The following is a 15,033-nucleotide window of genomic DNA, read 5'->3' as shown; positions in this document are numbered from 1 at the left end:
GGTCAGGGTTCTATGCACCTGGCAGCATCCGAATCTACGGCAGCCAGAGCACCATTGATTGCTCTCACAGCTGTGCCCTTTCTTCTTCCTAACAGAACCTCGCTTTGCTCAGGCAGCAACGTACCTGGCCTCAGGGGACATTGATCTAAGCCTGTCATGACCATCCCTTTCTCTTGTACCTGGAATCAGTCTCAGGTTAGACATGATCCAGTTTTGTCCAGTGAGATAAAAGCTGGAAGGTTCTGGAAAATACTTCGCTCCCTGATAAAAGAAGCCAGATGGGAAGACCTTTTTATTCCTGCCTTCTGTTTCCATACATGTCATAGGAGGATGAGATGCTTGGAGCTGCTGCAGCCATCTTGCAACTATGAGGATAGACGGTGATGATGTAGACTTGTCAGAAACGGCAGAGGAAAAAGATGGAAATACTCTGGGTTATTGGTGGCATAATAATTGAAAAAAACAACTCTGAATTCACTTACCTCTAAACTGTTGGTGAAATTAGACAATAGCTATTTATATTATTTAAGACACTATTCATTAGGCACTATGACGTTAGGCATTCCTAACTGATGCTGCATATCTAGGTGGTACTGCAGTCAGTTTCTCATCAAAAGAAGAACACAAGGCTAAGAACATCAGCTCCTTTATTATTATTGTTATTAATTATTTACTGTTATTTTCCTCTAACCAACAACACAACTCAAATAACAATGACACACATGTCCCACTCATATACAGAATTCCACTAGCCTGTCTGCCAGGCTACCTGGCCTTTGCTTGGTTCCTGATGGAACTGTCTGGCGACAGCCCCCTCGGTAAAATCCCAACTTGGACATAAGGGACACAAGAAAGGGAGGACCTTGGCCAGAGAATAAACTGAAAGAATCCAAGAGTCCTTAGGGAGTGCCAGCTTGGGAACCTTGGGAACGTGCTGGGAACATCTGGGCAGAGAGCAGAAGGCACTGTTTGTTTTCATGTGGTTAATGGATAAATCCCATAAGGGAATATAAGACCTGTCTACCACCCTTTTCAGGCCAGGGATGTAGAAGCACAAGGGGGTGAGCTAATGGGTTTTATCAACCAAACCATGTGGCAGGCATGGAAACTGGGAGCCCAGAGCAGGAACCCGGGTGATAGGGAGGTCCCCAGAGAAAAGTAACCCTTGCATTAGCTGCAAGGTAAGATACAATGTGAAATGTTAAGTCCCCTTTTATTTGTTTTGCAACTATAGAATGTGCAACATTTTCATCGAGATAGAAAAGGTAAAGAAAGAAAAACTAGTATTTTGGCCTAACGCAACCAAGCATGATTTGCCAATTGCGCCATCTTGTTGAGAAATCTACTACTACACTATCCAGGGAATCTGTGGTCAGTCCCCTGCTCCCCCAACCCCCAACATTTTAGTGGCATTCAATCTGAGTTCTAAAGTAGTATACCCTGGAATCAGAGGAGCACTAGGGTTGGGGACAGAACAAGAATGGGCCAAGACTGGGGTCTCAAGTGCAGGTGACTTCTTGGCTGTCTTGGGGAAGCTCGTTGTTGAAACTGCTCTCTCCAAATGGTGAGTAAGGGGGGACCTGGGGAGCTTCGATGATCAGCAGACCCTCTGGGGAAAGTGAGGCAAATACTGTCACAGGATCCACCTCCGCAGGAAGCCTAGGAGAAGCACAAGATTTTATTCATTTATTACTTTCAATAGAGCTCAAACATTCTTTATTCATTTGAAAGGAAATGTTTTTTGGTTAACAGGTTAAGCTTTGGGGATGTACCATGCTAGGTTTGAATCCTGGCTCTACCCCTTTCTAGTTATGTGCTCTTGGGAAGATCACTCAACTGCTCTGAGCTTGTTTCCTCATCTGCAAAAATGGGGATAATAATATTGAACTTGTAGAGTATTTGAAGTTCTAGATTGAGACAGCATTTGAACATGCTTTGCAAATAGTAAAATGCTTAAAAGAGAGCTGTCACCCAAGTATTTGGCCCCAGGTTGAGGTCTTCGCCTTAGCACCCACCGCTGACCACAACTGCTTACAGAAATGGAACCACTGGCATGTGCCTGCTGGAGAGTGCTTTACTACAAAATGCATCAGTGGTGGGACTGGCACCTTAGCAGGTAGAAGAGGTCAGGCTGGCCCCGTGTAGACTGCAGATGGCAACACACTCTATCATGTGGAGAATAAGCCTTGAAGTCATAGTTGTTTCGTTCTTAAAACTCAATTATGGGCATCACCTGGTTGGAGCTTTATAAGCATCTAGGATGAGTAACAGGTAAGTATTAATACGCTCATTTCGCAGATCGTGAAACAGAGACTTGGGGGAAATCAAATGACAAGCTCAATAAGTTAGAAAGCATCAAAGATGGGATTTCTTAACCCAAATCGGGTTCCAGTTCTGATGAGGTATTTTTATGATTTTGGTTTGTTTTGGGTGAATGATGCTATCTGGGATATAGTTTCTTCAAAATACTATTGAAATTGTGAAGACATGTTAGTGGTCTCATTGGGGTGCCATTATTATTAAAAATAATGAAAACTATGACCTTCTGAGCACTTTCTATGTGCCAGGTACTTTACATGAATCATCTCATTTAGGTGTTAACAATAATCCCACCAGGCAGATTCTTTTATTATCCTCAACTTACAGATGAGAAAATTGAGGCTCAGAGAGGTGAACTGATTTGCCCAAGATCGCCCAGCTGGTAAGTGGCAGATGGGAACTGGAATTAGAATCCTGGACTCCAAACTCAGAGTAGCTGATCATGATATCTACTGCCTTCCCTGGCACCAGACTTTTGGAAAAAGGACCATCGGGGGAAGGCCAGGAGGTTCAATCCCCCTAGATCTTTCACTGGTCCAGGCTGGCTCTGTCTGTTGTAAATGCCAGGGTCTTGATGAAAGAACCAAGACAGGAGGGAAGCCCATTCCTGGTCATGGGCAGGCCTCTTCCAGGAGGGGCTGGGGAGTTTTGATTTGTTTTGTTTTCGACTTTGTACCGCAACCTGTGGCTATATACACCCAGGAGACTCCTTGCCAAATTGGAACCACGGAGATTAACAAGGGTGCTGCTGAATGGATGAAAGAGAAACAAGGAAGCCTGGACTCCCCTCCCACTGCTGGCGATGGGCTGACTGTCTAACCATTCACACGCCAACCCAATGCACACCTGGGACACTGTGACCAGGAGCTCTGGTCCAAAGCATGTGCTCTGCAGGCAAGCGGACCTGCATTCAAATTCTGCCTCTTCCCGACTGTACAACCTTGGGCTAGTGATCTGGCCTCTCTGAACCTATTTCTCTGTAGGAAAAAGAGGGTAACAACAGTGTCTGTCTCTTTGATGGCGTGAGAATTACACTGTGGTCTTTGGTCTTGTACATAGGCATCTTGACAGCTGTGAATATTTTAACACAAATTGCAATATCATTGAACCACAGAGTATCAGAGTCCCCAAAGAGATCTTCCTGCTTGTCCAGGACAATGTTCTCATGTTACACATGGGGAAACTGAGGCCCAGAGAGAGAGGAATAGACTTGCCCAAACTCTCTTGAACCCACATACTGGGAAAGTTATTCCTCTTTAATTTTCTTTTAATCCTTCCATTTGTGTCTAAAAGAATGTCTCAGGTAAATGTGAACTGCCTTAACACCTTTAGCCTCTAACACATGCTACTTTCTCTTTTTAACAAAGTAAGAGCTGATTTAAAGCTTAGGCCCTTAGGCAAAGCAACATTATCTAGTTAGAATTTAACCACATTTTGCTTTCATTGGATTTATTTCCTGATTGCCTTCTTCAGTGAACATTGCAGTGATGAGAATTTAAATTTATCAAAAGCGAGTTGATCTAAAAGTGTCTTAAGCAAATAATGGTATAGAAAGGCAACCATATAAGGCCAAAAATAGTGAAGGTGATAATGTGAGTGAATGTACTGCAAATGTCTGTAATCTGGTCTCCTCTAACCAACTAAGATAGTCACGGGCTTTGAAAGTTGGGAGACATGTATTCAAATCCCAGATCTGCTCCCTTTAAAAAAAAAAACAGTTTTATTGAGATATCATTGACATATACAATTGTGTGTGTAGATATGCATATGGTGTACAACTTGATGTTTTGATATGTGTATGTATTGTGAAATAATCACCCTGATCAAGCGAAGTAACATATCTAAGTCACTGCTATACAGTCACCATTGTGTGTGTGTACGCGAAGATTAAAATTTAAGATCTACCCTTTTAGCAAATTTCAAATATGCAATATTTGTTAGCTGTTATCACCATGAACATTATTAACTCTCCAGAGCTTATACATCCCGCCTAACTGAAAATTTGTACCCTTTGGCCAACATCTCCCCATTTCCCCCTCCCCCAGCCCCTGACAACTGCTGTCCTCTCTGCTTCCATGAGTTCGACTACTGTAGATTCAGTGAGATCAGGCTGTATTTTTCTTTCTGTATCTTGCTTATTTCCTTAGCATAACGTCCTCCAGCTCCACCCATGCTGTTGCAAATGGCAGGATTTCCTTCTTTGTTAAGGCTGAATAATATTCCAGGTCTGCTCTCTCCTGGCCGTGTGGCCTTTTGAGTTTTGTCACCCACCCCTCTGAGCTTCAGTTTCTTCATCCACACAATGGGCTTAATAATACCTACTCAATAGGATTCCTTTAAAGATTAAATAAAATTAAACCCATAAGCCTCTTAATATGGCCCTTGGTGCATCATTAGGTGTCATAAGTGGCAGAACAGAATACCTGGGAAGATGTGGAACAAGGGGAAAGTTTGCTCTGGCTCTGGGCATCCTCTGCTTCCTGTTCTCCCTCCAAGCTGGGTGCAGGAAAGAGCTCAGCTGCTCTGCCTGCAACCTGATAGGCAAATTGCAAGACCTCTCCCTCCCCCTCATCCAGTCAAGACCGGGCCTTTCCCCAGAGACAGATGTGTTGGGATTGATTTCCTAGCCGTGGCTAAGGAAAATAGCCGCAGCATCCTCCCTGGGTGGAAACCCCCAAGGATCCCAGCCTGCTTGTGACTCTATCCCGTGACCTTGTCGGAGCCTCTGAAAAGAAACATCAGCTTCCTGCCTCTCCCTTCTCCCATTCTCTCCCCTCTGCAATGTTTGATCTGGTTGCTGTACCAGGGAGAGGTGGGGGTCATGGAGCCAGCGGGCGTGAAGCACAAACAGTTTGGCGTTTGCCTTATCAGGAAGTGTCCATGGGCTTCCAAGAACCGCGGAGGCTCTGGGAGGCTCAGGAATGGACACAGGAGGGGAGAGACAGGAATGCAGAATCCCGAATACAAAAGCAGCCTTGGAACTCAGCTAGTGCAATCCGTGCAGATGCAGGACATCTTTGCCAGGGCTAGGAGCGGAGTTCAGATTCAACAACAGCAATAACAGGAGTAGTAATAACAAAATGCCACTTATGAGGACCTACTACGTGCCATGCTCTCATTTCATTTTCAGCTGGTAACTCCGTGAAGCCGGAATCAGCACCCCGTTTTATAGATGAGGAAACAGTAGTCCTTGCTCAAGGACTGAACATGGAACTCAGAGGTCAGGGATCTGCTTTGGGCTGTCCTAAAAGGACTTCGGCTCTGTCCTTTCACCTTTGGGAGACTTAATTTCTCCATAATACAAGGAGAATCTTGTCTCTTCTAATTGTGAATAGGTCAAGTTGCCTCCCTACTCTCAGACTCTTCATCTGTAAAATGGGCTTGTTCATACACACCTCACAGGGCACAGTCCATGTGCTCCCCCCTTCTGGGACCCCATTGCAGGTTTGCTGGGACACTTTCTCCCCGGTTATCTGTGAGGGTTCAATGCCCTGCCCTGGGGGTGGGACGTCTCAAAAGAGAGATGTCCAAGAGGGAGAGACCCCAGATCTTGGGTCCCAGGTGTGCCCCCTCCTCCACTCCCACCCTGAGCGCCACTCTGTGAGGTTACTTACTGGATTTTCTTGGTGAAATTCTTAGAAACGATGCCGCCTTCTTGCTGTTTTTCTTCGTGTTTGCCTGGAAGGAAGAGAAATGTCGTGTGTCAGCATATACATCCCTTGCGCATCATTTCGGTTAGGGCTTGGGTTCCAACGCCAGCTCTACCCCTGTCTTGCTGTGTGGCTTGAGGTTGGTCTAGAGATTCCAGTTGTCTGAGCCTGGGGCCCTCGTCTGCTACAAGGACCCCCCCAAGCCCACCTCCCAGGCTGGCTATGAGGATGAAACAAGATAATGGACAAGAAAGGAGGCTTGGACTGTGGTTTGTAGATAATTAAATGTTAGCCTTAGGAAATCACAGAAAGTGGGCCACAGGTTATACCAAATCTCCCCGTCTTCTACCTAACCCACCAGTAGAACCCTGGGGCTAACATCCCAGACAGGGCCGTAGGTGCAAAGTGGGGTCACGTGCTAATGGCTACTTTGCCACCTGCTTGCTGTGTCACTCACAGAGCCCTTTCCTCACTCTAAGGATGGGCTTCTTTCTCCTTTGTGTCTGACGTGGAAACTGAGGCCCAGTGACAGGTCCCAGGTCACCCAGCAGGTGCGTGGTGGCTCTGGGCTTTGGATCAGCTCTTTCTAGATCTAGGCCAAGTTCTGGGGCCTGACACCCTCTGCCCTTGGATTTCTGTCCGTTCCAGCTCCCGATTAGCTATCTGAGCCACATTTCTCTGTACCCAGTAGTGAAAAAACAGCCCAGAAATAGTGCTTCAATCTGCCAAAAACTCTGCCAGCTTCTCCCACGGGAGCTCTCCTTAGGAAAGGACAGGCGAGGTGCCACGGATGTGAAATTCCACCAGCCCCACCCCCTACCAGGTAGCAGGGGACGGCTTTCCTTTTGTTTTTCCCCCCTTAGGGAGGAAAAAGGTGAAATTACAAAAAGGCTTTAGCCTAAACAGGCTTTTTTTTTTTTTTTTTTTTTACAAGTTCTGAAAGATAAATGATTAACAAATAGTAAACCCAATTTTATCTTTCAGATTCTTCTTTTTTTATAATTTCAGCTTATCTTGCAATTTATACAGCAAATTCCAATCCTTTGGGCCCCTCCTCCTTCTTTTCCCTCCCTTCATTTCTCCCTTCCTTCCTTCCTCCCTTCCTTCCTTACTCTCTCTCTTTCTCTCCTTTCTCTCTCTCTTTCTGATGAAGAAATTGTCTCCAATTTCTCCCTAAACAAGCCGTATTAGTGCACGGGGAGCTATTCGACTGTCACTTTTCACTCCCACATTCCAGAGCCAAGAGCCCTCATTTAACCAGGGAGGCCCTTCTGAGGGGCTTTGGAATCTGCACTCTAAATAACCCTGTGGGATATAGCATCTTTTTGCAGTCCAGATTTCTTTTTAAACTGACAATTTATAGGTGATTATTAACCATTCCTTTTTTTTTTTTTTTTTTTTTTTTGAGACAGAGTCTCACTCTGTCACCCCAGAGGGAGTGCAGTGGCATGATCATAGCTCACTGCAGCCTCCAACTCCTGGGCTCAAGCCATCCTCCTGCCTCAGCCTCCCGAATAGCTGGGACTGCAGGCACATGCCATGATGCCTGGCTAATTTTTCTAGTTTTTGTAGAGATGGGGTCTCGCTCTTGCTCATGCTGGTCTCGAACTCCTGACTTCAAGTGATCCTCCTGCCTCGGCCTCCCAGAGTGCTAGGATTACAGGCGTGAGCCACCACACCCGCCTAACTATTCCTTTGTTAATAACTTTTTTCTGGTTACAAGATAATACATGTATATGTTAGAAAAAAGGGAAAAAAAAAAACCACCAAAACTACCCAGAATCCCATTATCCTGAGGAAGCCACTAATCACATTTTTTATATGTTCCAGACTTTTCTATGTTTCTTAGAGATTATAAATGTTATATGGTATAGATGTATGTCAATATTTTATCACATAGGATCATTGTATACACTATGCTTGAACGCTGCTATTTTCTCCTGCCAACACATTATAATTACTTTTCCATATGACCAAATCTTCTTTAACAACATGCTTTTCAATGGCTGCGCAGTGTTCCACTGAGGAACATACAATAGCAATAGTTCACTTGGCCAGTCCCCTACTTTCGGGCATTGAGGACGTTTCCAGCATTGGAAGGAAGCTCATGGCACTAAACATTCTTGCAGCTAGATCTTTGCATGACGCCTAATGAGTTCTGTAGGATTAAATTCCAAGTTCTAGAATTTCTAAGGCTTAAATCTATATTGCTAAATTGCCCTCAGGAAAGCCCGTACCAATTTATTCTCCCAGTAGCAGGGCAGAGAGAGGTATGTTCGGAGGAACTCATTCCTAAACTCGAGTGTCTGGCTAACCAGAACATGCTGCGAATGTGCGGCTGCCCAGAGAGTTTATTCTGTGCTGCCAACTCCGTGACCACCGACTGCCTGGCTCTCGCACAGGCCTGCGGCCAGAAGGGCACTGTCTGTTCTTTGGTATCCTCCCCAAAGCCTGGGCTCCGGAGGCCTGCTTCCCCTGGGGACAGGCCAGTGCCTCTGACTCAGCCCTTTTGCATCCCGGAATCCTTCTGCACGCTTGATGTCTTGGGAACAATAACCGATGACGATGTTGGGAATAATAATGGCAAACTTGGATAGTACTTACTTGGTGTCAGCCACTGTTCTAAGCACCTTACCTACTTACCTCCTTTATTTTTTGCAACAACCCTAACTAATAATAATAAAATAATCATAAAAGAAGGGACTTCTATTGTTGCCATTTTATGAATGGGAAAACTGAAGTTCAGAGAGGTTAAGGGCTGTGCCCAAGGTCACATAGCCTGGAAGTGATTGGAGCAAAGATTCAAAAGCAGGCAGACGGGTTTCAGAATGCTGGGTTTGGGATTTAAGTCCCTGCTCTGACATTTCCTAACACATCTCTGCCCTTCTCCGAGCCTTGGTTTATTCTTCTCTAAAATGGGGATGACACCACTTACTGGGTTACCATGGGGAGCAAATGAAAGCGAGTCACAGAATTGCTTGGTAAATTGTGAAAATACTCTGTGAAGGTGAATGCTTGTAGCTTATTTGGATGTTTGCAGAAACTAGGTGTCTGTGTCGATGCTCTGAAAATAGGGTACCGGTGTTAGGGAAGGGAGAATCTCTGAACAGGGGTAGCTCCAAGATTTCCATGAGTAGGGCCTGGGCAGGGGTTAATCTGGTTGAAAGAGGGTATTGTCAGCACTTTGGGAGGCCGAGGCAGGAGGATCACTTGAGCTCAGGAGTTCGAGACCAGCCTGAGCAAGAGCGAGACCCCGTCTCTACTAAAAAAATAGAAAGAAATTAGACAAACAACTAAAAATAGAAAAAAAAAAAAAATTAGCCGGGCATGGTGGCACATGCCTGTAGTCCCAGCTACCCAGGAGGCTGAGGCAGGAGGATCGCTTGACCCAGGAATTTGAGGTTGCTGTGAGCTAGGCTGATACCATGGCACTCTAGCCCAGGCAAGAAAGTGAGACTCTGTCTCAAAAAAAAAAAAAAAAAAAAAGAGGGTATTGTCAGAAGGATCCTCTTTAGGCTTAATTTGCATACTTAGATTGATTATTGGGGCAGTTTAAGGATCTTGGGTGATTCTTAACTTTTTATTTTGCTTTCTTACTTGCATTTTCTACCATGAAAATATTATTTCTGTAAACAGAAAGAAGTAATTATCATGATTTAAAACAAAAAACTCATCTGGAGGCCAGGGGAAGCCAGACACTCGTTGCAGCCACCATGGTTTTCAACATGCGTCAGACAAACGCAGGTGCCAAGAAGCAGACACCAGCACTCCAGGGAAGGCTATTGGCCCGGCTAAAGAAAGAAGGTGCTGTTTCCAGGGAAGGCAGGGGCCCCGGGATTAAGGAGAAAGGGTGGGAATAAAGCCTTGGGGCTTTCCAGTCCCTTCCTTAGCCAGAGCCTGGCCCAGTGGCCCATGAAGGGAACATCTCTTGGCTGGTGGCTGCACAATGGGGGTAGGGAAATGGGAGGCTTGATGGAAATTGTCTAGTCTAACATTTTCCAAACATTTCCCTGGAACAAGACACTCATACATGGTCAGATAAGACAGGCCTGCCTCTCAGAGATTCATAAACGACATTAGTGAATTAAAGGTTCTGATAAGTCCTGCGGTGAGGAGACCTGGTTATAATTTTGTTTCATCTGGCCCTTATAAAACTTTGAATTCCCCTCTCCCCATTTCTCAGATGCCTAGTAATACCTTGAAGTGCACCATTTGGCAAATACTAATCTAGTATATCTCTTCATAAAACCAACAGTAAAGCTGAGACCCCAGAGGTCGTGGGATTTGCCCAGGGCCATGTAGTCAGAAGCAGATCCAGCCATCCTGACTCAGAACCAGCCAGGGAGGCCTGGCATTGAATCTCAGACCCTGCCACAGAGAAACAGGTGATCCCAGGTGAGTTACTTTCTCCAGGCCTCAGTTTCCTTATCTGTAAAACAAGGGTAACAAACCTACCCACACTTCCTAGGAGGTCCTTGTGGGGAACCAGTGAGCCAACATAGGCAGGCATTTAGCACAGGGCCTAGCACAAAGTGCTTGTGGAAGAAGAAATCTGTCATTATGTGGTATAGGATGGGAACCTGGATCTGACTTCTGACTTCCCTTTAAATTTGCTTTTTAAATAGAGCTGATCTCAATTTTATTTTTTAAACACCTTTTATGAAAGCCCTTGTATGTACTGTCAGGGGATTTGGATTTTTGTCTAGCTGAGATCACTACCTGCACATCTAAAAGGCTTCGTGTTTGTTTTATTTAAGCTGCCAATGAACCCATTTTACAGACATGGAAATTGAGGCTCTGTGACTCACCCAAAGCCTCTGGATCAGTAAGGGCAGTAAGGCCGGGGGCTGCCAGACCCCACCTGTTAAGAAGCATCTACAAACGGGGCTGGAGAAAAAGGTGGACAGAGGGTCTCCTACCGGGGCCACAAAGCATGGTAGTCCCCTGGGCTGGAAATCTCCAGATCTCTCATTAAAAGAAGGACCGGAAGGGTGTTAATAATCATCCTGTTTACAGAGTGCCAGGCAGGCACTACCATTAGCTCCATTTTACAGGCACTCCGCATAGATTATCATATGTTGTCTGCACATATTCAATCTTCCCTGCAGTCTGGCAGGATAGATATTATCATGATGCCCATTCTGCAGATGGGAGAACTGAGGCTCAGAGCGGTGAGATGACTTTCTTGTCCATATCCACACAGCGAGTGAACAGCAGTGCTGGGATCCGCACCCAGGTCTCAAAGAGCACCAATCATTTATTATTTACTGGGGCCTTCCTACATGCCCAGCACTGTAACAACAACAAAAACAACAATAATACCGACTCCACGTGTTCCAGATACTGTGTCTGTACACAGTTCACAGCCTCACCCCATGGAATACAACAATCCTTATGGTGCAGCCATTTCAGCCCCAATTTCCAGATAAGGGAACAGAAGCACAAAGAAGTTAAATATTAATAACATGAACATCCCGACGGTTAGTGGTGGAGCCAGTTTTGGAACGGGTGCCTGGCTCGCCAGCCAATGCAGAGGGCCGGGCTGACCCCCACCCGCAGCAGCACGTGGCTCCAGTGTGTCTCCCGGCCCACCACACCCCACCGCACCGGCTGCCACCGGAGCCTCTGATGTCTATAATTCTGCCATGAGTGGCCTTGAAACACTCCCTGAGTGTTGTTGGGGCTTGTCCCTGCCCAGCCTGCGTCTACAAGGGCTTTTATTCATTCTGCAGAGGGCAGGCCTCTGCTGGGAACCCACTCTTTCTAATGGAGTGTTAATTGGGAAGAAAGGAAATGAAAGCTTTTTCTGCCACCCAGCTTAACAGAAGCTGAGCTTCCTGTCTTCCCTCTGTTCCTTCTCCCGGGCTAGGATGTGGCAGCAAGAGCCCCAGGCCTAAAATCAGGGACAGGCCCAGCCTCTCCTGGGTCCTGCTGCTGACTCATGGCATGACTGTGAACCAGTCCTGCCTGGGCCTCAGCCTCCTCAGCTGCAAAATGGGACTAGCCAGCCCTGCTACTCAGGCTGGGTCTGAGGATTATTTTGGAGAAAAAAAAATTAGCATTTTAGTCCAGCCCTTGACACCTAGTAAGTGCTCAATAAATCACCCATTCTCTCTGGCCTCCCAGTTCCCAGACAGCCTGCATGCGTCTGAATCCTTGGTGGCCTTGGGCAAGTTAGTTTAGCAAGGTGCCCAGCAGACAGCAAACAATCAAGGTTACCAGTTAGTTTCACGATCATTACTAGCAAGCCTCAGTTTCCTTATCTGGGATAAGGGGAAGTGTTTCACTGGAAACCTGCTGTGTTTTTTAACACCATCTGCTCAGCCTTAAACATGCTCTTCCAGCCCCTGGGTGGTGACACCGGAAGGCAATAAATACCATTTCTCCTTTGTTTTTGTATTCCCTCTGTATCTGTATAAGCTAGTCTGTATGTTAAATTCTTTCTGCAAAAATACCCAATGTGGTTTCTCTTTCCCTGCCTGTCACTGACTGATAACAGCACCCAAAGGCCCCAACAGCCGGGTCAGGTTAAGGTTTCTCTTGGAAGTGGGAGAGGAGAGCTGTTCCATACAGATAACTTTGTGGGCCGCATTCCTGAGCCCTGAGTCACCTGTGTCATGTTGTCACAGATTCCCCTCTGAGGAAACTTTCTCCTGGCCTTTCCCAGGTCTCAGGCCTACCCTCCTCCCCGGGGTCTCTCTCCCTCCTGCCCCTGACTCACCAGACACCTCCACGTAGCCATCCTTGGTCTTCACCATCAGCTCCTCTGGCTTGAAGCTGTGCACGTTGACACACACTTTCCAGGGCTCGCCAGGGAAGGGTGGGGGACTCCTGCCCTCTGCAGGTACCCCAAACCTGGCCGTGGCAGTGGGGCCCCGGGGCACCATGCCCGACCTCAGGGTCCCCGGCCAGGCGGAGGAGAGCCGCGGCAGAGCCCAGTCAGGCCAAGGGGCCGACAAGTCGTCAGGGAAGGGGTCCATGCCAAAGCCATCATCCAGCAGACGGGAGGACAGGGGAGAGTCCCTGAAGGGGTCTCGGCGCAGGCGGCTTGGGTAGTGGCAGGAGAAGGGCATCTGACCATCCGCCATGGTGGCAGCCTAGCTCAGAGGGGAAACAGAGGCACGGAGAGAAGGAGCCACCTGCCCAAGGTCACACAACAAGGTGATGAGGGTGGGCTGGCCTTCAAAGCTTATTCTTCAGCCTCAGAAAATGCTGATCTTCTGCGGGGGACAACCATCCACTGCCAAGGATGGTGGCGCACGCTAGGCTGGGGTTCCAGCCCCCAAAGGTGACCCCCGGTTGGCCCAGCAGAATCCCAGAGGGCCCCTCTCCGCACTGCCTCACCAGAGATCAGCAAGCCACTGTCCTCCCAGGCCGTGCCCAGGCTCGCAGCCAGAGCCGCTGCGGTCCACAGTGCAGCCGGCAGCTTAATAAAGCCCAGGCAAGCGCGCCTAGAAACTTCTTCTGGCTTCTTCTGGGCTGGGAGCCTTCTATTTATTTGTTGCTGGGGGCTGGAGGCGGGTTCTGCAATCTGCAAGCGCCTCCTGTCACTGGAGTATTCGGAGGTGATGAACCAGCCCCTGAGAATCCGCGAGGGGCAGCTGGGCCGTGGCGGGGGAGGGGCTGGGAGGGGCCGCGGCGCCCAAGTTCAGCCGCCTCTGCGGAGGGACTGACGGAGGGACAGAGGGACGCCGGGACGCGCTCCGCTCCCCGCCCGGCCCCGCCCGTGCGCCGGAGCCTGCCCTCCCTGAGCGGGCACTGGGGCCCGGCTATTAATAACCCTGCGCCTGGCTGAGGGCTCAGGTCACCCTCTGGAAATACCTTCTCCGGAGCGTGTTGTATCCTGCCTTCCCCCGGGAACCCCCAGAAGGGGAAGAGAGAGACAGGAGCCCAGGGGATTGGAAGGTGGTTGGGTATGGGTTGGAATCCCACTGACAATGGACCAAGCTCCCAGAGCCTCCCTGTACTCCTAGGAGAATGGCTAAAACTATATATAAAGACACACACACACACACACACACACACGCACACTCTAAAATGACATTTGTTAATGCACAGGAAGGAATACTTTATTAGGTAGGGGGGCTATCTCCATGGTGTAGGGGCCACTGCAATGGCATTTTGCAGTGGAGGAGAAAGATTAGACTCAACTCCCAATCCAGCGTGTGCGTGGGAATTTATAGCCAAGGGACAGAGAGGGGGTGTCAGTCAATGGAAAATTACTAAGAGGAAACATCAGGGATGAGGGGCATTCTGGCTAAACCCACTTAACGGCATTCTTGCTGAAGACAGGCCAGGGTGGTCAGTTCAGACATTACCCAGGGGCGGGTGGAGGATGAGGAACCCGACCAGATATGGGGAGTGATCAGATATTGAGGGTGATCAGATATTGAAGGTGGGTGGTGGTTGCTAAACTGACTCAGCAGGGCTCTTGCTAGAAGTGAATTTTACAAGGGACTGCGCAGGTGGGCCTGGGAGAAGATTCGGGGGCCTGATTACAGTTTGGTCAAGCAAAGAATCTTTGTCAGCAGTAACATTATTCCCAGGCACCTCTGAGTTTTCAGTTTCCCTGCCTGTAAAATGGACATAATTGTAGCCTACTCTTGGAGGTGTGATGAGGAATACATGAGATGTTTCTTGTTAGGCACTTAGCAGACTGATTAGCTTTTATATTTTCCATTTTGAGTTATCAATTACATAGTGCTTGCTGTATGCCAGGCCCTGTTCTAAGTGCTTTATAAATATTATTTCTCACCAACAGTCCTGTGAGAAAACGGTACTAGTATTATTCTATTATCCTCATTTGACTGATGAGAAAACTGCCATCGTGTTAACAAATGATAACTTCTATTATTATTACTATGACTGTTCATAATGATAATTATTAAAAAATGCTATACTCAGGTGAGATGTCTGTTCTGAAATTCAAACCTCAAAATCTAAACTTTCCTGTTCCTCCCACGCAGCTCAAAGAATGAATTTACAAATCTTCCTTTGGCCTAAAGGTCCCTTGGGCTTGAGTTCCAATCTTTGATCTGTTCGCAACAGGTGGACAACTTTGAGT

The 15,033-nt window shown here is 47.3% G+C and overlaps 1 protein-coding gene across 1 annotated transcript; it reads right to left on the bottom strand.

Annotated features, from left to right (window-relative positions):
- Positions 1-630: 630 nt before the first annotated feature.
- Positions 631-13,550, bottom strand: HSPB8 (heat shock protein family B (small) member 8). The gene is made up of 3 exons (XM_069496947.1): positions 12,691-13,550; positions 5,934-5,997; positions 631-1,659 (listed from the first exon to the last, which is right to left on the bottom strand). Exons 1-3 carry the CDS (start codon positions 13,055-13,057, stop codon positions 1,500-1,502), a joined length of 591 nt encoding a protein of 196 aa, XP_069353048.1. The 5' UTR covers positions 13,058-13,550; the 3' UTR covers positions 631-1,499.
- Between the last annotated feature and the right edge of the window lie 1,483 nt (positions 13,551-15,033).

The sequence above is a fragment of the Eulemur rufifrons genome, chromosome 21, assembly GCF_041146395.1.
Source record: "Eulemur rufifrons isolate Redbay chromosome 21, OSU_ERuf_1, whole genome shotgun sequence".
NCBI classification, from domain to species: domain Eukaryota; kingdom Metazoa; phylum Chordata; class Mammalia; order Primates; family Lemuridae; genus Eulemur; species Eulemur rufifrons.
The sequence above is the reverse complement of the archived record's forward strand: the minus strand, read 5'-3'. Positions and strand labels throughout refer to the sequence as shown.

Excerpts from the sequence above, each read along its gene's own strand:
- HSPB8 (XM_069496947.1), bottom strand. The coding sequence starts at position 13,057 with ATGGCGGATGGTCAGATGCCCTTCTCCTGCCACTACCCAAGCCGCCTG. Across the intron at positions 5,998-12,690 it reads TGGCTACGTGGAGGTGTCTG|GCAAACACGAAGAAAAACAG; the intron begins GTGAGTCAGGGG and ends TCTTCCTTCCAG. Across the intron at positions 1,660-5,933 it reads AATTTCACCAAGAAAATCCA|GCTTCCTGCGGAGGTGGATC; the intron begins GTAAGTAACCTC and ends TGCTTCTCCTAG.